General features: G+C 29.7%; 1 protein-coding gene across 8 annotated transcripts in view; it reads right to left on the reverse strand.

Moving 5' to 3' along the window:
• Positions 1 to 1,387: 1,387 nt before the first annotated feature.
• The window catches only part of LOC145935771 (uncharacterized), a 47,611-nt gene continuing 26,053 nt past the window's right edge, over positions 1,388 to 22,945 (reverse strand). For 3 of the 8 annotated variants that reach the window (XM_083037350.1, XM_083037348.1, XM_083037351.1), the window contains exons 8-15: positions 11,609 to 11,869; positions 9,541 to 9,612; positions 5,882 to 6,062; positions 3,688 to 3,822; positions 3,346 to 3,497; positions 2,858 to 3,227; positions 2,479 to 2,668; positions 1,396 to 2,077 (exon numbers count right to left, since the gene is read on the reverse strand). In XM_083037350.1, coding sequence (XP_082893476.1) covers positions 1,917 to 2,077; positions 2,479 to 2,668; positions 2,858 to 3,227; positions 3,346 to 3,497; positions 3,688 to 3,822; positions 5,882 to 6,062; positions 9,541 to 9,612; positions 11,609 to 11,829 — 1,482 coding nt within the window. In that variant the 5' untranslated portion in view covers positions 11,830 to 11,869 and the 3' untranslated portion in view covers positions 1,396 to 1,916. Of the gene's footprint in view, positions 2,078 to 2,478; positions 2,669 to 2,857; positions 3,228 to 3,345; positions 3,498 to 3,687; positions 3,823 to 5,881; positions 6,063 to 9,540; positions 9,613 to 11,608; positions 11,870 to 14,419; positions 15,214 to 15,236; positions 15,433 to 22,945 lie in introns of those variants that run through there. The other 5 variants (XM_083037345.1, XM_083037353.1, XM_083037346.1 and 2 more) reach the window with 5 other exon arrangements.

The following is a 22,945-nucleotide window of genomic DNA, read 5'->3' on the forward strand; positions in this document are numbered from 1 at the left end:
AGTTGCAAACCCATATAGAGTCGTATAATTATAGACCTTGCTTCTGAAGCACCCGGTGATATGAACTGAACTTTGATGCGCTTGAAGTTGCAAATTTGTATAGAATCGTACAAAAATTAAAAATTAATACAAATAAAAAAAATTAAAAAATTTTAATTAAAACAAAACTTGGCGCTGCTAAATTTTAAAACTGACTTTAGAATATTGTTTAATTTAGCTAATTTTTCATTAGTACAAGTTTCTACTTTCATTTGGTGCAATTTTTTGATATCATTATTTTCTTTAATATGATGGAATTTGCAGCTTTAATTTTTCACTGGCGCGCGTGTACTTGGCGCCTTTTTTTATCTATTTTTTTGAAAAGGTAAGTTTTTAGGTATTTTAAACTCGAATAATATTTTATGACAGAAATCAGCTGATTTTTATTGTATTGTTATTGTTCACAGAAAAAATGGAGAGAAATACGCATACATGGAAATGGTTACATTTCGTTTTAATTGACCAAACTATATAATATTAAATGTAGACTATGCCCTGAAGTTTTTAAATTAAGAAACAATTACACCCATATCAAAGAGCACGTGAAAAATGATCATAAAAAAATATGTTTAAAAGAAAAAAAAATATGGATGAAGAATTTTACTGAATTAGAGAATACATCAAAATTGAAATGTTTATTATGCAATAAGACTATATGTATAATATATAAATTTACTAGTAAATCAATGGATCATTTGGAAAAACAACATAAAATAAACTTAACTAACGAAGAGACTAACTATAAACGTATTCATCCCTTCATTAAATTATCGGGCGATGGCACACTGCAATGCACTACATGTCGGAAGAGTTATCATAGTCACATAGATTTAAAAAAACACTTACCATCTCACAATATACAACTTGATGATAATAATAAAATAGTAAGAAAAATATAGGATAACTTACTTTTGGACTATTTCTGGTTTTTGCTTTTACAGATCTGTCCTCCCCATTTACCGACAATCTTTTATGAGGTACTGGAGATTTTTTCTGTAAAAAAAAAACACATTTTTTCTATCTTGATACAAGATTATTAATGCTCTGGTATCAAGATAGAAAAAATGTGTTTTTTTACAGAAAAAATGTAGATTATGTTTTACAATTTTTAAATTAAAGGGGAATATACCCACATTCGCGAACACATAAAAAAGTATCACAAAGAAATAGCCCTACAAAAAAAAGAAACATGGATACAAAATTTTAATGAAACAGACGTACCAAATAAATTACAATGTTTATCATGTGACAAAGCAATCTCCGTAGTTTATAAATTTAATGATCAATCAATTGATCATTTAAAAAAAGATCACAATGTAAACCCAACTGAAGAAGAAAGTAATTACAAACTCATTTATTCCTGTATTAAAATACTCGGCGTGTATTTTCTGTCAAAACATTTACTTCTCACAATATACATCTCGATGATAAAATGGTAAGAAAAATATAGGAAAATTTACTTTTGGACTATTTTTGGTTTTTGCTTTTACAGATCTATCTCGGAAACTGATTAATTATGCACAGATACAAATTTTTCTTATGCGATACCAAATAATTAAATAAATTTCAATTCAAAATTTTATTTTAATCCTTTCTGACCCTTCTAAAGAAGTGTAGGCGAGACAAATATCGGAAAATTAGTGCTTAATCTGTGCACAACTAATATATTTTATCCTGATAAAGTTGAAAAAAGTACGAAAAATAATAGAGCCAGAAAATTATAAATACGTGTACGTGGAATGTTTATTCTACGTGTATGCACAAAGTGTCATATATACATTACATATATTATACGTAACGTCATCTGCACGATACATAAATATAGCTTAAATAAAGCTTAAATATATATATTATCGACAAAAGTAGATCTTAATCAGCTAACAGACGTTTTTTATAGGTTTTAGTACATTTTCAGTAAACTGTCCTACTATATTACCTCTTGGATGGTAACATGCCACTATGACGCACGTACCATCTCGCTTGGCCATAGCAATACCCATTTCAGTCGTCTTTTTCCAGACGATTTGGGTAAAGTGGCCTATAAATAAAATTAGAAATTAGAAATAGAAATAATAGAAATAAAAATTAGAAATAGAGAAAAAAAAATAGAAATATTGCAAATATAAACATATACATTTTACTTACAATTCTATTACAAGTTTAGTTTTTAATATATTCTAATTTTTATAGTGTCAAAAATTGTTAGATACATATATTGAATATAATTAAACATAATGATAAATGTAATATATATATATATATATATATATATATATATATATATTGAATCGATCTCTCTAAAACAAGTTTTTTAAATATTTCATTTGCTACTTCTACATTATTCTATATTATATATATGTATGTATATTATTCTATTAATTTTCTTCAGAGATCATGCTTGTAATATTAAATTAGATGAAAATATTATTTTATACGTACATGTATTAAGAACTTTCGGCTCGACGCAAAATTTATGCTCTTTTTTCTCAGAATACCACTTTGAAATGACTTCACGTGCAGAGACGATCAGTTTGGGATCGGAACACTGCATCGAATAGATATTTTCACCGTACGGAGACGAAGATTGAGGTATCAATTTATTTGTGTTTAGCAATGTGTTCGCCCAAGCCTACGGATAAATAAACATAGATAACGCATTTGATTTTTATGCACTGTTTTACAATCTTTTCTCTCTCTCAATTAGTCATATTCTAGTCTAATTGTAAAATAAATATGAAAAAAATTATTATTAAAATTGTATAATATAATATGTGTATTTCAATAAGAATTATAATTATAATTTTATTTCAAAAATTACCTTGGCAGCGGCTGTTAATTCTGGACTTAATCTCAAGTCCGACACACGATGTTTTCTTCTGTACTCATTGTGAACCAGCAATGCTTCCTGCTGCCATGCTTGCTCGTCTATTGTATACTGTTGCTTAAAGTCGGTAAAATTAATACGTTTTGCAGGACTAGCCTCCACAGGTGGAAGAACATTCTCCGTAAAACTGCCTAGGAAATTTCCAGCGGGATTGTAATTACAAACAACGTAAACTTCACCGTTTCGATTCCTAGCCATTCCTACTCCTAATTCAGTACTGTCTCTCCAGACCACTTGAGTAAAGTGACCAGTCTTCAACGTTGTGGGCTCTTTTCCATACTGATGCTGAGCTTCTTCAGCATACCTGCGAAAGATAGAATTTCAATTAAATTTCAATTAAGAAAATTTAAATTTGTAACTAATTTTAATCTAAAAATAATTTAATATAAATTAAATATAAGTATTTAATTTAATAATTTTACCATTCATTTACTGGCTCTTCGCCACCGACGATAGTTTTTGGATTGGAGCTCCACATACAATACAGATTTTCTCCATAGTCAATGTTCGCTCTGTGTTCTAATCTACCTCTAGCTGCTAATATGTTAGCCCAGTCTTGACTTGTCTTGCACAGCTATAAATTATTAACGAAAGCTACTTATCGTTTCCGGTGTAAAGACGTTAATATAGACGCTTCCAAGAACTTTCGAGAACGACGAAGAGCACCGCGAGCATTAAAAAAATCGTGTTTCTTCGATTCTCGGAAGTTGTTCGATCGCAGCTACACGATTTTATTGCGGTGCAGAAAGAAAATCGACAGTAACCTGTTTGCTGAGTCGTAATGGCGGTGCTCCATGCCGCGATCGGTAGAAATTGTGCGTGTCGAGGCAGACGTTGATGAATTCCTTCGGGGGCCCCGATCTGCGCACAGACGGTTTACGCGTGTCAGTCTTTGTTATCTACAACACATAAAGAAAACACCGTATGACGGACCAAAATCCGCAGATTTGTCAATAAAATCTATATACTCACACAAAGATCGTGGTCAGGCAATTAATTATATTTCATCATTAACCGTTTGTTTTGCATCTTTTAAACATTACTTATTATTTATTCATTAAAACGCAGCAATATAATTAATGGTAAAAGCTAGACAATGTCCCTAATAACTTGTACGCGGAACCATCTGTAGGTGGTATACTAACCGACACCAAGAATTTCCCATATCGTCCTATAAGAATACACTCTTCTACATGATTAAGAAACTCGCGAACTTTTGCTCGCGTTTCTGCTTCGCGTGAATTAATAGATGATATACGAATGACGAGAAAATTACGTCTTTTTCAGATGTAACTCTGAAGATTGAATTTGAGATTACAATTTGGCACAGCTCGGAATAGCATGAAACAGCGATAATTCTCGTGGGACTTTAATTGACGATAGCTTCACAGCTTATCGACGCGATTGTCTGTTTAATTATCAATCATTCGCACAATGTATATATAGGCAATGACTTAATGAAATAAAAACTAAAAACATAAGGATCATATTAGATCCAATTAAATATTTTGTTTGTCTTAATAATGTCTCAAAATTAATAATTAGAAAAATTAGGTATTTATACAAATAAGTTATACAAACACACATACATACAAGCGTGAGCACATGGAAGAAATTAGAAAAGAAAGATTGCTCTAAGTTAAACAAAATTCGAACAAATTTTTTCAATCATCCGTTATTAGCATTAAATAATTGACTAAAATCTGAGCGATTATTAAGACATTGGACCTGCCGTTTGATGAATATGCATCAATTTATGCTACAAATCGGCCGACCGTTTTGCGGGCAAGGTCATTAATGTAAGTGCAAAAACTAAACGCACATATACAAAGAACAAGCCGAGCGAATGGGAACGCGACGACACGCGCGCGCGGAAAATGGAGCGGAAAAATCGATTCCGCGAGGAGCAGCTCAGGCAAATTAGTCATCGCGTGGATCAAATGATGATTGTATGGCGCAATGATCCGCCGATGGTTCACAATCGTGCCAAACGGTCGAACGTGACTCTCAAAAAAGGAGCGATCATGATGAGTCATCGCGAGATGGCAATGCACCTCTCAGTGAAGAGAGTCTTATGATGTTTGGGCTCTTTTCACACGTTGCACGCAACGTCACGTGTGGCGAGCTACGCTTTCCAACTGGCTAATTTACCAAGTAGGTTGAAACCAAAAGACTCCCTTAATACGCGAAGATTGCGGCAAACTAATGCGACAGAGAAATCTCCCAAAGAAAGTCGTTTCGTCGATAAAATCAGATTAACATTTTTGCGTTTGTCCCTCTAATTGAGACATTTTTTCCTCATTTACAATGTGTAAATGTGTAACTTTAAAACTATCTAGCATTTCAGTGAAAAAAAGATTTATTAAAATTTTTTATTTGAAAATCCAATCTGGACGATCAACATAATTTGCTAGTATAAACGACTTGTAATTCGTCCTAAAAAAATGTATTTAATGTAAATAAACCTAGTTATTCTATAAAATATACACACTGTGCGTTTTAAAAGCGGAATTTATTGCATAGCACAAGTAGCACGATCTAATTGCTTATTAGTTGCGTGTGATGTTGTTAATTCAATCTGCAACTCGCGTCGTAATATTGTTTGCTTCCTTTATTTCGATGCGCAACATAAACGTCTGGCATCATGCATTTACATGAAGATATGCAGCTCAGAGTTTCTATCATCTTAGTTTAAATTATTTTCTCCTCTTTTTTTATCTTCTATTTTGTGTGCTTTTAACTTTTAAAGTTTAAATTATTTTGTGATTTTTAGTTTCATAACTTTAGAAATTCAAAATCGCGTAAACTTTTTGATTTATGTAATCCTTGAAAAATTGTTATTTTGAAATATTACGTATTCCGAACTTTTATCTAAAGTTCTTCGAACTGTAGATCTTCGGATTGACATTTTTAGATCTCTAAAATCTCGATAATCAATTTCGCAATAAATGTCATTACCTGTGAGGACGAGTATCTCGCGGAATCAGGAGACGCGGATGAGGACCTGGCGCTGCTACAGGACATGCCATCGCTTCCTAGACTGCCGTGAAAACTACCGTGCAAAGAATTCGACAACGGACCCGGTGATGCCGGCGATGCCGTCAATGGAGACTTCGATCTTACCGAGTCCGTCCTCGACCTGAAAGTAAACCGATTACACGGTATACGAAGAAACACAGAGCTCCTTTTTACTCCAGACAGTGCAGCAACGCGCAGTTATAAACACTGAACGCTTTAAACAAGCAGATCGAGTTTATTGAGCATTTTTTTACATTAGAAAGTGGCTCTATTTCAGCAGAGAGATATAAATCGAATTTCGTTAATCTGAATATGCTTGTGCTTTAAGAAGAATTCCTTATAACTTAATTATTTCACATTCTGTAGAAATTATAAAATTAGATGATTTTTATTAATCAATCATGTTTAAAAAAAATTAACTAATAAAACAATGTATTAAAAAAAATTTTAGAAGGAATTCTCATTAAAGTAATGAAATCAAAGAAATAATGGAACTGAAGGAAGTAATAATCATATTCTGTATTATTTTTCTTTGGGTTCGATGCACCTGAAAAAGCTAACGTAAGTGATAAATCGTAATCTTAATTTAAAGTTGCCACTAATTTTATTATTTTTTTTATGCAACATAAAATTAAAGCCAGAATAAAGATTATTCTAAATTGTATATCCATTGTAAAAATACAAAAATGCCAAAACAAGAAAAAAATTAATTAAGGTACTAATTTATCTTATAATTTCATTTGTCGAAATTGATATTTTCTTCCTCTGATTCCGACAGTCAAACAGGTAATGACATTGAAATACATGTGATACAAAGCTTCATGAGTTGAAACGTGTTAAAAAGGTTGTGCAATTGATCCAAATATTTTCGTGATAGAAGCGTAATAAATTGTAATCGAAAATTGCGTTCTTATCTTAACTTGTAAATCTTATCTTATGCATCGAAAGCGCGTTTAAAAAATGCCGCGTTGCTTCTTTTCTCTGATAATTCTCAAAGACGCAGATTACAGATATAAAATTACATCATTTTAATGCGATGTAATCTATTATCATGTTTGACATACATTTTTTTCCTTTTATCTTCGCAAAAACAAATTGCTTTTATATTGCTTGCGTTATTGCATGAAAGTACAACTGATACTTGTGATGTATGTGATTTTAAATAGTGTCCTGATACATTTTATGCATCTCGATGAAATGTGAGCAAGCTGAAAAGCCATTGAAATTACGATGTGCGATGGTCTTAATCATACAGACGATTATTATGATATGCGTATTGGATCAAAGTTATCGAAGTTATGTGAAGACATCTAACAAATAGCAGCATTGTGCATAATTATAAAGATCTCTAATCTAGTCCTCTAGAGTGTTTCATGATAGGCTGAATACTGTTTACTCATGTAAATAATTCATGCCGCAGATATCTAATCATTATACGCTCATAATGCAAATCCTACCGTTTCGCAAAATTGTACGTTGACTAATTAATAGCAATGCCGGATTATGTAGTTAATTTTCCATTATGATACAAACGCGGAGAAACGATTGTCGTGAATTGCTTTGCATAATTCCATTACATAGATAAATATCAATTTAAAGAGAATGGTTATATTTTCGGATGTCAGAAATTATTTGATGAATTCGAGAATTCGATTATTTGTTATGATACGTTTATAAAGTAAACTGTTCTGTGCTGCAAATTCAGAGAACATTTAATGTCTTTTTTTAATGGAGTTCCAGCAATTCGCAATTTGATATTTGTTCGTTGAAGAGCAAATACGTCAATAATATACCAAACGACAAGAACGTATTTGGAGCAGAACTTGTTTAGAATATAAATCTTAAAAACTTTCACAAGAATTATCGCGCGCGAAAAGATTTAGTTATAAGATATAAATTTTAATTAAAATAACTGCCTGCATTCGAATATAAAAACAAATTAAAATAAATCTGTATCATGGAAAATAACACATTATATTTTTGCAAAAATTATCAGCACGATTGTATAAAAAAAAACTGCTTTATTCAAGCAGTTAAATAATAAATTTACGGTTTCAGTATTCAGCCCAAAAAGACGTTACGACATCAGAAAGCTAAGAAAGAGCTGAAAGTCCTAAGGCTCTCACCGGGCCTTGTTAAAGATCACGTGAAATGAAATAGCGGCTTCATCGTGCGCTCACGTATGTACCATCACATACGTTTTTACGAGCACTTCCTCCTTCCTACGAGCATCTACGATGCGTCCACGGCCATGGTCGCGGAAGAAAGGTTGTCGTTTCCTTTGTTACGTCGCTCGCAGAGAAAGGAGAAGAGATATACCTGCCATAAAGGCTTGGTCACAATAAAATGCAGCATGTTTTATCTTATATATAATAAACAGAATTTTATTAAAAAAATTTTTATTAATTTCTTAATAAAAATTTCTTAATAAAAATTTAGATCTTTTGTAATTTTCGAGAGTATAAATATTTATACTTAAAACTGACAGAAAAAGAGAGAAAAAAGTGTCGTCATATACTTATACCTTTAAAGTTAAAGTCACAAAAATTTGATATTTATAATTGCTAGCTTAATTAAAAATTATAAGTTTTAAATTTATTATAAATTATAAAATTTTCTATATAATTATAGAATTGATGAATCATCAAGAAACTCCGAAATAAAATGAAACATGATACATGTGTATTTAACATGCTACATTTTATCATGCATATTTCTTCCATCTCATTTTAATATCTTACTGCATTTATTATTCTTGACGCATTCAAACGAGTTGCACCGAAAGTTCTCCCTCGACCGCGTGGGCGAAATTGCATTCGACGTCGAGCAGACGATGTATTCCTCGCCGATAAGAATTTAATACCAACAAAATAAATCTCGTGGCGATTAATCTTTTACTTAAACGATCAGCATACAAGCGACGTTACATACGCTTAATGATGAAATATTACTTAAATGTATAAAATAAAAACTCAAACGATTAAATATTACTATTGAAAATAATTTATACGTTAATAGAGAGAAAATAAAATTATGTTTTTAGAAAATTATTAATGCATCTTAAAATTGTTTCTAAATTATAAACTGAAGTGTCAATAAGTGTAATTACTAAATTTATATAATAGATTTATTGTTTCACAAGCTATTATTACAATTATTAAACGAGAGGAATATATGAATGGTATAACTTAGACGTATATATTTTGCAGCGTCCGAGAATCTCATGCGCTTTCAATTCATTCAGCAGCAGGTTTCAATCTCTGGCGAGCAAACTTATCGTCTTGTTACACTATCGTGAAAGCCGATAATTTACAACGTTATATTATAAAATTGCCGTCTCTTCTTGCGACTCGTTTGAACATAAGCACGCGAACTTTCAGCTGTCACTCGGCTTTCTATGTGCCACCTACGTCATACGCTAGTGAACTAGGACCACTTACCGATCCTAGTGAAGTTTCGGAAAGCATCTAAGTGACAACATCGACAAAATGCTGTCGGTGCCGTCTGTGGCAAGACGGTCTTTCATATGCTTACTTGCGCTTCACTGGAATCGGAATTTGGCTAGACTGCAAGTTTGCGCTGTCATATAGCGATTATACCTTTCGGGCGACACTTGATCGACAAAACCGACCACCTTCTTTTTCGTTCCTTGCACGTTGAGCGACGGCATACTACAAGAGCAACGATTTACACAAGAGGAATGTTAAATTGCATTCACTTCTCATGAGCACGGTAGGAGCAAGACAACTCATAAAGTAATGCTTTGTGGATGTCCATATTCGCAATAATGATAAGAAGTAATTAAATATTAAAATAAAAGATATAGAGAGTAAATAAGTTTGATTTGTCATATATTACATTTTATTGAAAACAATTCTTTAAATCACGAATATCAATAATGCAGTGGTAGCATTAAAATTGTATTCCAAAATTAAAAGCAAATAACAGAAATTCTTTTATTTAATATCGTGTAATGTTATTTTAATAAGAAATCTGTATCTGATGTGTAATTGCAAAAAATAGTTTTGAAAAAGAAATAATTATAAGAAAAGATATTTTATTAAATTTTCATTCAAGAAAAATCGATGCCAAATTAATATTATAATATCGGAATCTTTTTCGAAAACATTTTGCACGTAAAAATAATTTAGAAGGATTAGATTATTTTATTACATATTACTATTATCTATTAAAAATACAAGTTATCTTGACTCCTAGCATTACTCGCTACAGAATGCCAAGAGAAATTAATTACTCTACAAGAATGTGGAAGATATTTCAAATGCTATACATTTTTCAAATTCTTCATGGGCTTTGAAAGTTATGAAAGAGCAAGTATCGTTCTCCACACGAGAGACAGTTGAATACTTGCGGTCTGCGGTTTCTCTCGAAATATCTATATTATTGTATAACGCGCCGTGCGAGAGCTTGCTGTCATTACATTGGACTTTTCTTTACAAAGATTTAATAGCTATTATTTACCATAAAAATTTAATTTTTTATATTAAATATTTCAACAATTAAATGCAAATAAATTTTTATAAGAAAGAAAAAAAGCAATGAGATTGGAGCAGTTTGTATATAAATACTAACGAGAAAAAGAAAGTAGAACACGAAACAACTGATTCTATGACAGAATTTTAATAAGTTTTGTCTACTCCGAATCCCCCTTCCGCGTGTAACAAGTTTCCGGTATACATTCAAGTGTAAAAAGGAAAAGCAATTCCAATCACGTACATTGAAAAAATATTTTAACACTCTAACACAAGAGAATAAATTAGGACTATACTATTAATTTATTTTAAATACTGCAACATAAGTATATATATTCTTTGTCAACGTCAGTGATTTTCAAAAATCATCTTTCTTCGATAATCTTTTTTCGACAAAAATGCCTCTTCTTTTAATAAAATTTATAGAGAATTGTAAAACATAAGAAATTAACATTTCTTTAGCATATAAAATATTTTAAGCATATATCAAATATAGGTAGATTATAATGTTATTAAATAATATTAAAATAAAACATAGCAGGCGTTTTGTTGTTATTTAATATGTTTCTATCAGGTAGGAAATATATATAAATGTAATAATCAAAATAATTGCAGTTGAAAAACACTATTCATCATCATCCGAATCACTATACTTGCTGATTTACGTAACTTCAAACTTTAATTATCATAACATGTTTTAATATTACCTTATATGTTTATTTTGAAATTTATTTGTTATATCCTTAAATTATAATTCTGCAAAAGACTTAATTTTAAAATAATCTTATTATTGTTTTAAATATTATGAAATTACTTGTAAAAATCTTTTTAAGCTTTATTCATTAAAATATAATTGTAGAAATATAAGTCACGATAGAGAGTATGTAAGAATAAATTATATAGTTTAAAATTTGGGAACACTTATTTAAAAATAAAAGTTTCACATAAAATGGAATATTTTAAGATGTTCCAAAATCTATCTAATAAAAAATTTCATTTAAAGCATTCTTATATATTATACAATTTAATTCAAATCTCTAAGACATTTTAAAGATTTATATTGTCCGCAAATATTGGTAGTGTTCATAAATAATAATGAATATAAAACTCAGAAAGTATACCGCTTTATATTATGATAATTGATTAAAACTAAACAAGAAGAATATTATCAAACCTGTTTGATTTGGGTGTAACAATATCTCTCGTTTCGGAAGTATACTTCCTTTCTGCTCGGCCGCCGTTAAAGAGTTCGACAGTTTCCCTGGTAACAGTTTCCAAAAGAGGTTCACCGCCCCGTCTGCCTTTGCTGAAAGTTCTTTGATCCGTTTTACGAACCATGACTACTCTCGATAGCGGCTGATTGAACTCGTGCCCGTGCATGGTCGGAGGAATCATAGCCAGAGACTGCGATAAAGGACCTCCGATTCGCGGAGATCTGAACAAATGATTATAATAAAACATAAATAATTATTAGCGCATCTATACACGTGTGTTAGATATGACATTTGAAAAATATAGATAATATTCCAACCCCATTGTTATATAAATTAATAGTAATTGTAACACACATACACACGCACACATTCGTACAATTATTATAATTTTTATTATCAAAACTTTTAAAGACAAATGTGTCCACTCAAAATATTAAGTATCAATTTATGAAATTTTAATTATTATATAATTTTTATGTTACTTACCGCTGATATCAATGAATATAAAAATGCATAAATCTAAGACAAATGATAAAATACAAGAATATTTTTAATACTACTAATGCTTTCTGTGTTAAAACTAAAATACATATTTACCTGCAAGAGTAATATCATCTATAAGATCTATTTTTATTTTCTTTAATTTTTTCTTCTTTCATTTATTTTTCTTTTCTTTTCGAAGTGTAGTTTATTAATCATTTATTCACCATTATTATTGTATTCAACTGTTATGTTCTTCACTTATTTTGCAACGTATGCTTTTCGAAATATATGTGTATCATGTTGCAAAACAGCATTAAACGCTTACTAAGCAGAGAGACCGATAAATTGTCACCATGCCGTTTCTTCTTCACGATCAATGATCATAACACATATTGCAGACCGGTTTTTAGTGATACATACAATTAGTGTCAATTGCTTGTGACTTTAATTATTAACTGCCTTCTCTACAAACACTTCTAGTCTTTCTTACTCGTAAATTAGTGTCTCATTTCTTCATATTAACGTGTGTTGCGAAGAAATAACACTTTATATTACCGGAGGCGATAGTGAGAAGGCGCCGAGATATTAAACTGTCTATAAATCGGTGACCATTGCAATCTCATATAATAGATAACATTTACGATTTCTCTTTTTGTTTGATAGAAATAATTTGTATCACCTATTTAAGAGAGAAGAGCTTCAAGAGAAAAAAGATTCTCGATATTTTTTCTAATATTAATGAATATGATTAAACAGAGCGCATATCTTTAACAAATTAAAATAGAGGATTTTTCCTCATAGAAATTTATATTAAAAAATTAAAACCTCTCGTAAAAATACTTCTATTCTATAGTAATAGAGCCTAATGTAATGCCAATAACACACTTAAAATTTGAAGCTAATACTAGTTGTAATTGGAACGGAATAATTAGAACGAAATTCCCTTTCGACGTAAATCGTCGCTCGCGTGCAAAACTTCGAATTAGCCGGACGATTAAGCTGCATCATGCACGCTAAGACTGGGCACAATGGTTAAGGCAAATATCCCTCATTACATCTACAGCATCACTTCGTTAACTTGTTTTAACCTCGCGCAAGATCGTGAATGAGTTCTCGTCTACAAGGAATAATTGAAATGTCATTTTAATAATAATAATAATAATACGGTCTCGTTTTCCTCTATTTAAAAAAAATTCTATACTATATATTCAATAGATTATTATATATTTTCTTAAAAATACTTTTTTGGCACATTAGCTATTTTTTTCAATTTTAAAAACGTAAGTTTCGAAATTGAAAGAAAGAGTCAAATGATATCACTGTAAAAATTATAGTTTTTATTCATAAAGGAAAGTTCTAGAAAAAGAATATGTTTTATGAAAAAAATTAATTGCAAGATTTAAGAATTCGCCGAATCTAATGAAAATGCTAGAGAAAGGTGAAATGCACTGCTAAAATACACTGCGTACATTTGTGTGTTATTATGTAACGTCATAATGGAAACATGTATCTTGAAATAATAAACTTATAATGTTTATTGCCATATGTTAAATACTGGCGATGCAATTGTCAACTTACTATTATTATTCTCGTTTCCTATTAATTTTCTACACGTTAATAAAATTTTGCTCTTGTTTGAAATAAAGGAAATATATCGATATATGTCGATATATTAAGATAACATTGATTCTTCTAAAATGTAAAGAAAATTTTTTCCGAGAAAACAAAATATTTCTTTTGATGTATCTTTAAACTAGCTCAAACTCAAATGTCACTAAAAAATATGAAATGTCATTATTAAGAAAATTATAAAATATTCCGAATCAACTTGCGCTCGTAATCCATTTTCAACATTCCAATCCGTAGATCATTATCAAGCTTTTTTCGCGAAGAAAGTCGATGACTTCCGATGGATAACGGATCGGTACATTATATTAATAAAAGCACGGCGCGCACAATTAGACTTCTTCATTCCATGCACTTTCACGGCGATCACTCGTGCGATCAATTCGGAGCAAAGCACTTTTCGCGGCTGCAAATACGCGCATTTTATAACTATTTCATAAAGAGACAAAAATTTCATTCCTCAAAATGTATTTTTAAAAGAATTATTCCTCTCACTCTTCCACTTATGAATAAAATAATATAAATGAGATTTTTTTTGTGTATCACTTTATAAATACCTATCGTTCTCAAGAAAATACTTGTATGCAAGTTGCACAAATTATCGTTTTGCCTTCGAAAAAAAGATCCTAAATTAAAAAGAGAGGACAACGACAATCACTTACGATGTTAAAGAGTTCGACTGATGGAAAGTCGGTGTTTTTTTTTTTTAAATTATCGATAAAACTTCATAATGTTCTCCTGGAGGCGCCAGAGCTCCAGCTACACTCGATGTAAACCGCACGACAGAACGAACAAAACTGGCGCGGATCGGCCACGAAAGAGAAAGAGAGAGAGGGTTCCTCTCCTGGAGAGGAAAGGTGGCCAATTAGCCGTTACTCGGCGCACATGCCTCGACCAACTATCCGATACAGCTGCAGCAGCACGCTATATCGCGCCGATGCACCGCGCTGCACTGACCGCGCGCTTCGACGAGAAGTGACGTTCGTAAGTGTGCATTCTCTCTTTCCCGCTGGACCGCGTGCTGCAAATTGTTCGACCACTCTTCGAACGAGGATTATTGACAATTTTTATTGATGAAAACGGAAGAAAAAAAAATTGTTGATTTTATCAATTAAAAAACTGGGCAAACGTTTTTAAAAATCACGTTCTCGCGAAATTTGAGAAAGAACACATTTGAACTCTTATTTCACACGTATACGCGAAAACATCACGCACTTTAATTTGGAAAATAAAAATTTTACAAACAAAATTCGTGTCCCCGTGTCACATTTATGATCCGTGAAATATAGGACGTAAAATTTAGAATGTGGAAAAGTATGTGACCAGAAAGAAAGGTCACGATACGTGGCGGTAAATTAAAAAAATGGCTTCGTGCATTATGCGTACACAGGTTTCTTCCGCTTTCGCGACAAAGCGTGCTACTGTGCGCCTCGCGGAAAGCAGCAACAACATAAAAATAATTCGAGAACGAAGACGTACGCCGAGCGTGTACCGCTATTCCGGCTGACCGAAATCACTGCTCTGGAACAGCACGTTATCGTCTCTTGCTCGACTCGAGAGTAGAAGCGCGCATTGATCTCCAGCATGTGTAAAACTACCGAATAATAATAGTGCGGAATTCACGGCTTCAGATTCAATACTGAAAATCGCAACTGTTCGCTGATATACGTGGATATACGCGAAGCTTATCTGCTCTTATCCATTCTTATCTGCTTTAATTTTTATCTCTAATATTTATATTTTATTTTTAAATTTTTTAATTTGATTTATTTCCATATAATTACAAATAGTATATATAAGACAGACACAGTAATTTCTTGCATTGTAGAGCAATGTGTAGAATGTTATTGCAAAATTTGTAAACAAATATATCAATAATGATTAAAAAATTTCGATATTTTTAAAATAATTAACACGCGTGTTTATGATAAAACTTTTTTGCAGTTTATCTTAATTAATTTTATAAATGAAGTAATATAATGTTAAACTGAATAAGATCAAAAATCTCTGGATTCTTTTTAATTATAATTAAGAAATTTTAATAATATTAAAATAATTTTGATAAGAACTCCTAAATTTAATACATATATACAGATTCCAATATAAATTCTATTTTTTTAATTATAAAGTTGTTTCTAAGCTATCTGCAATTTATTGATTAATATTTTTATTCACTAATTGTTTTTACAAATTTTTCTCTCTCTCTCTTTCCCTCTTTCTTTTCTCTGTTTAATTTAAATATAAAATATTTTCTATTAATGTGTGTGCAATCTTATTCTATTTTATTTTCAAGCTTACACATGACTTTCACATGCAAAAGGTATAGCAGCAGTGAAACGCCAAGAAAGCACATATCATATTCTTTTCCGTAACTCTGATTATCTGAACAATTTATCGGCAAACTTAATTTATAGCAACGGCACGTGCCGGTATGCGATTATGCTCGCATAACAGGCGGAACATTTGAACGCGCAGATTATCGAAGCAAAAATATCAATTAACGCGATGATAAGAAGAAGTCTTACGAAACGCGCAGAATATAGAACGTTTCCGGGCGAAAAGAGAGATTCCCGATTTCGCACGTTACTTTCGTTTGTAGAATGACCATCCTCCTCGACGAGAAGGAAATTATTACGCAGATCTCAATAATAGCCTCGGATGATCGATTTATCACGATTTGCGATCGTTGTCCAGTTTAACCTTATCGTTACATCATCGCGACCTTCGATCAAACTGTTATTCTTCGTTGCGCATAATTAATTTTCCGACAACCTTGAGAACACTCGATACTGTCTTCATCTTTTAATACTTTATTGCGTGATAAGAAAAATGTTTGGAGTTTTATAGTATCTACATATTTTTTATTAAAAAGAAATCTTTTCCAATAGTAATTTACTTTGGATGAAAATAATTATCGTTGGAGGTTTAACAGGAATTATAGTTAGATGATCACAATCGAATGTATAAATGTTATAGCCTAGATCTGTGTAAAATATAAAAAATCGTTTTATAAGAATAAATATTATATATACCTATATAATTTGAATAAATGCGAAAATGTAGATTATTACTGACTTTTTAATTAGTGAAAGCGATAACACAGTATTATTCTTCGGATTTTGCTGAAACAAATGTAGCAAATCGCGTGTTTGTTACATTCATAAATATTTCGGAAATGAGATGCAAGTAGGGTAATGAGGATATAATTAGGCTATTTGCAAAAATACAATGATACGTCCTTACAAAATTATGCCAATTAAGAACAAAAGAATTACTAAAAGTATAGAAAGTGTTCTTGTTAGGTACCTATGTGTAAGTACGAATATGTTATTATATGTATGCAAATTGTGTAAATGTTCTGTCTTGCTAAAAGATACGAAAACTTAAAAATTCCGCATTAATGTGCGACTTTTAAAATATTCGTAGTGTCAGATAGAAACACTATAAAAAATTTAATAACTCGACACTTTAATATATGTATCGTACCAAGAGTAAAAATCATATAGATGATAAAAAAATTTACAATATAAAATAAGTTAATTTTATTTGTTTTTATAACAATTAAAAAAACTGTTTACTTATTATTTTTATAATAATTTCAAATATCTGTCAACATAAATAACTCATATATCTATAATATAATATAAGTATAATTAATGTAAAGATTACATTAACATGTATTTAAATTTATTTAAAATATTATAAATTTAAAAATACCTTAATGTGTTTTCCTCTTTACTAAACTGAAACTTTACAGAAAATCGCTTCACATGCAAACATGCCGCGTTCTCGTCGGGAGCGTTCAAGGGTTGATAAAGGAAGCGTTGCATAATTTAACCGACGTGCTACACATGAAACGAGATATCGACATTCGTTCAAGGTCGAGTTAGGTTGGTCATAGACCATACGCGGTACTGTAATCTGCATCACAATGCCATCCGTTGTCAGTTGAAACGCGGAACAAAATTGTATAATAACCGCCTCATTGGTCGTCGTGAGTAATAAAACGTGATTACGTAAAAATCACGTCACAAAACGATGTTCGTAAAAAGAAAAATCAGTCTGGACTCTTATCACAGCGTAAACTTATCCGCGTGTAAAAGCGGCAGAACGAAAGCCATATGTGCCACGATTTCGCAAATCACGCAACGATTCTCCTCTAATTATGTACTTGGAAAGTAGATTGTTGGTATCGATTTAGAAAAGTTTTTAATGGCGCCAAATAATTTTATCGTCGATATGTTATAGCTAAAACTTTGCGTGATCGAAACTCTGCACAAATTGCCGTTTTTTTTTTTTTTTTTTTTTTTTATTAACTCGAAATCAATATCTCTTGATTGTGCACAATTTGACAAAGAACTATGTATTTATTATAATACTTTTATTATTATTAAGAAAATTGTTATATACTGATAATTATTACTTGTAATAATTTAGTCAGTACTTATTAAAATTTGTTCAAAAATTAGATTGTTAAATTAGTTTTGCATTCTCATCTAATTAATGCTACATAAAATAACATGATAATTAAAGCTCAGATTAAATATCGCTGAAAAAACACCGACTATAATTTAAATGAACAATAAAATTGCTCGAAGAATAAAAAATTTTATGCATGAGAAAGTATGATTTGGTTAAGACACTTTATATATATTTTTATCGAGCGACGTATTGCGTGCACAAGGATGATCAAGATCACCACAGTCAACTTCCGGTGCGACAATCGTTAAAAATACATAACAATTCGATCCACGAGGTTGCTATAACACGAAAGGTGTGACTCTTGTACTTGAAAAATTCAGAAGATATTAAAGATATCCCGTTTAACAAAAACGTATATTGGAAATATTATTACGCAACCGTCAATACACGAGATAATTATCTTAATCACTTAATCATGATAATTATCTCAATTACTACGCTCGAATTTGTTATAATTAATTTATTGTGAAGCGCTACATCGCGAAAAATTAAATAACTACTAATAAGAGTTGATTAAATTTTCAGCAAAGTAATATTAAAGTGATTTAAAAAACAGATGTTATTAAAAATATTTAAAAAGTTCTATTGGTACTACTTAGTGGCTAAAAAAGAAACTAAATAACATTTGTCGCTATTATACTAATCAATTTTTATTATAAGCTAATTTTAATTATTAAGCTATTAATTATTTCGCGAGCGCTAACTTTTAGACTTTATTTTATGTATAATCAATATATATATTGTAATATTGTAATATATATTGTATGTACCTATATATGTCAAGTGTAATTGATTGTAAATAAGTAACTTAATATGTAATTAATTTTTTTTTAGTTAAAGTAGAGATTCTTTATTAAGCGAAAAGTATACTATAAATAGTAAATGTAGTAGTGCCCAAAGGCTCGTATTAGCTTTGTAATTATTACTTGAAATTGTATTTAAATTGAAATTATAAAATTTTTATTTTTGTTGTTTTATGATTTATGTAATTTACAAAATAAAATATTGTATATATCTTTTACATATATGTATATTAAAAATAGCTTCTGCTATGCTATTATCTTAAAACAAGAATTAAAAATAGTCACGATACAGAATAGAAATCTCCCGTTTCATGAATGTTTGTAACGCTTTTCAACGCCCTTAGCCTTAGACAATCGAAATATGTAACACGAACTTACGAACATAAACATTTCATCAAGAAGATTTTTTACACGACCTTGAACCTCAGGCTTCTACACACACATTGAAATTTTTCTTTGACTTTACGAGCGATCGTACAAATAGACTAATGATGCAACCAGGACCGCGCCATCAACCCGACGTAATAGCCGATAATTAGTCGATGGTTTGCGCAACACAGCTATTGTAGACTAATATATTCCGGTTTGAAGATGTATTTCGCGTACTTCCGACACGAGAAACAATATATTTTTGTGAACTGCCAGCATATAATTACGTACTTAAAAATGAAATGTTACAACATCTCATCTTTTATTTGATTTCCGAATCAGACAACTAAATCTGCATAACTATACAATACAATTATAAAATCTAACTATTAATATATATGCAATATTATGATTATTTGAAAATGCAATATATTAAGATATTAATATGATGCTTAAATGCGATGCATTAACATAAAATATAAATAATAATAATAAAATGTTATAATATAATATAAATAGTAATATATATATACATGTAGTAATATAAATATAATAATATAAATTTTATAATTATTTTAATTATTTAATAAACAAATTTTCTCGGAGAAAATATAAATGGGAAAATATATAAATAGAAGTAAATTCTGTAATATAAATTATTTATGTTATATAATACGTAAATAATAATAAAAATATAATAATGCATATATGAGTTTTGTCAAAGTATATATGTGTATACAATCCATCTTGCTCTTTTATGTTAAAAAGTCTTTTGACAGATACAAGTATAAGCAAGTGTATAGATAACAGATCTCGAACAACTTGAATCAATAACATTATTCAAACTGTTGACTATTTGGCAGATGGTAGAGAAAGCGACATTATTCATTATTAATGTTGAAATTATAGATATTAACAACGAAATTTGTCAAGTGATTTCGGTACAATTACGTCTAAAATAAAATAAGTCACCAAAGATAGAATTTATCTAACAATGATGTTTATATTTCTTGCATCTATAAAGATGCGAAAAAATAAAAAACATAATGCGAAGAACACATTAAATAATTCTAAAAGATTTTCTTGTCTGTTTTTAGAAAAAATTATAAGTTTATTAAATTTATCGTTATAAATAATATAATAATATATACATTTTTTTAATTCATTCTTATCTATAATATGCAAAAAATAGAAATATCTTTTATTACAGAAAATATTAATAATCATAAAAAATTCTTAAGAAAGAACATTTTGTGAAAAAATATAATGTTCGTATTTATTTTTCCATCTCATTTCTGTGAGTGACTCACTCTGTATACGTACATATAATGACATCAGCTACAAGAACACTCTAATAACAATTAACACCTTATCACCTTAACATGTCATGTGCACACCTGATCAAAGTTAGAATAAGATAAGATCTTCGAATCTTGTATACAGCCTGTATATTTTCAAAAGCATTTTTGTATATATTGTCATTATTTATATCTTACAATCAATCCAAAATGTACTATTTTTCGAAATCTTTCAAAATTTTTCTCAATAAAGTTTAGATTGATTTTAATCTTTGCAAAATATTAGTTAAAACACAAAATTTATATACCTATAGTTTTTTAAAGTATAAGTAAAATTTATATATAGCATGTAATTTTTAATTTAGTTGAAGTCAATTAATGAATATATGTAAAGATTTTTTAATGGCAGCGTGATCTTTGCAAATTCGTGTAACTTGAATCAGCGTTGTTAATCATTGACTACGATTTAGCTTTATTTTACTAACAGATTGCGAGACAAATTTTATTATTTATTTTTTTTATTTACTTTTTTTATTTATTTTATTTTTTTATTTTATTTTTTAATTTAATTTTTTAATTTAATTTAATTTTTATTTTATCTTTATGATTCTCCAACATACTATGTTTGCTAACTTTTAATTTTTAATTTTTAATTTAATCAATTTTATTGCGCTGAATTGACCCAAAGAAATGATCAAAAGATACGCTTTAAAATATTTAATTATGGAATAAGTCTATCTGACCTTAATAAAACTTGCGCGTTAATCACTGCCTCTCTCCGCCTTGTTCTCTCCTCATTTCATTATTGTTATACGAAACTTAACTAATTAATTTTTTGTTATTTTGTGTAATTTGTATTCTATAACATTTTATTCAAAATTGCAATAAAATGAGAAAGGCTAATCAAAATCGAATGTTATTAGCTCAAGCATAAATTGCATTACAATCTTATCATACATTTAATACTATTAAAATTTATTGAAGTTTATAATTTTATTAAAGTAATATCGAATATATAATATTACGGGAAAATATCGACAAAAATGTTTAATTTTTTTTAAAAAGATAAATTATATAATTGTGATATGCATATTCTAAAATATCTTACGTCTCTCTATATTATAGTAGATAAAAGTTATTGATAACTGAGTTTATTTTAGGGTTTGCTCTTTTGCTGTTCTAACTCAGTCATACGATAACGATAACGAAAGGGTGTGGTACATATTACGATACGTCTATCCCACTGATAACATATACATGTCAAGCATACACATTAAAGTTTGTTTAGAAGATTTATGTTACTTTTATCTTCTAAAAAAATATAATAAAGAAATATGGAAGAGGAGGAGTTTACAATGAATGAAAAATTGCGTATTTACAACGCTTTCAGCTAATTATAAAGCTTGAAACATTCTTTAAACAATTTTTAAGGAAAAATATTTTTTATGCTCAAAATTATATAAAGTTTATTTTAAATTAAAAAAATTTTTGTACGTTTTGAAAAAACTCGATAAAATTCTCCAGCGAAAATAAGATTTGTCAATTTAAAAATCAAACCTTTGCATTAAACAATAAATTTACACATACATATATGTATATATGTATAATAACATTTAATAATAATAGTAAAATTCTAAAAAAAATGGTCGAATTAATTTTTAAACTACAGTCACTTTTGTCGAAAGTTGCGTATTCATTAATTCAACTATTCCTTATCAGAAAATCGAGAGATTAACTCTCGACTACAGACAATAGAACAGAGCAGTGTACTAGCGATGAACCACGGACGATAATAAGAAACGCACAAGCATAATGACAACGAGTGAAAGAAGAATATATAAGACCGGTAAGTTCTTAAGTTTCCCACGCCACACCTTTTATTATGGCTCAAATCTGACAAAGCAATTTACAATAGTAATAAAAATATGCGTTGCTTGTTAAAATTATCGTATATTGATTGATATTTTTGACTCTGCACTCGATCCCTTTTTCACACAATACTTTTCCATAACACTCTATTAAATAAGAATTTGCCAGATATTAAATATATGTTTTAAAATGTAATAATAATTTGTATATAATTAAATATATGTTTTATATACAATTAAACATTGCAATAAAATTTCGTCTGTAAATTTAAATAAGAAAAAGCAAAAAATTAAATTTTATTATTAAAAACTTTCTGAAAAGAATGAGAGTTTTTGTTTTTATCATATATAATTTAAAGAATATTGAC

This window comes from Prenolepis imparis, unplaced genomic scaffold (assembly GCF_030444845.1).
Source record: "Prenolepis imparis isolate NDT839.2.m4 unplaced genomic scaffold, iyPreImpa1.0 SCAF_5, whole genome shotgun sequence".
In the NCBI taxonomy this organism is placed as follows: Eukaryota; Metazoa; Arthropoda; class Insecta; order Hymenoptera; family Formicidae; genus Prenolepis; species Prenolepis imparis.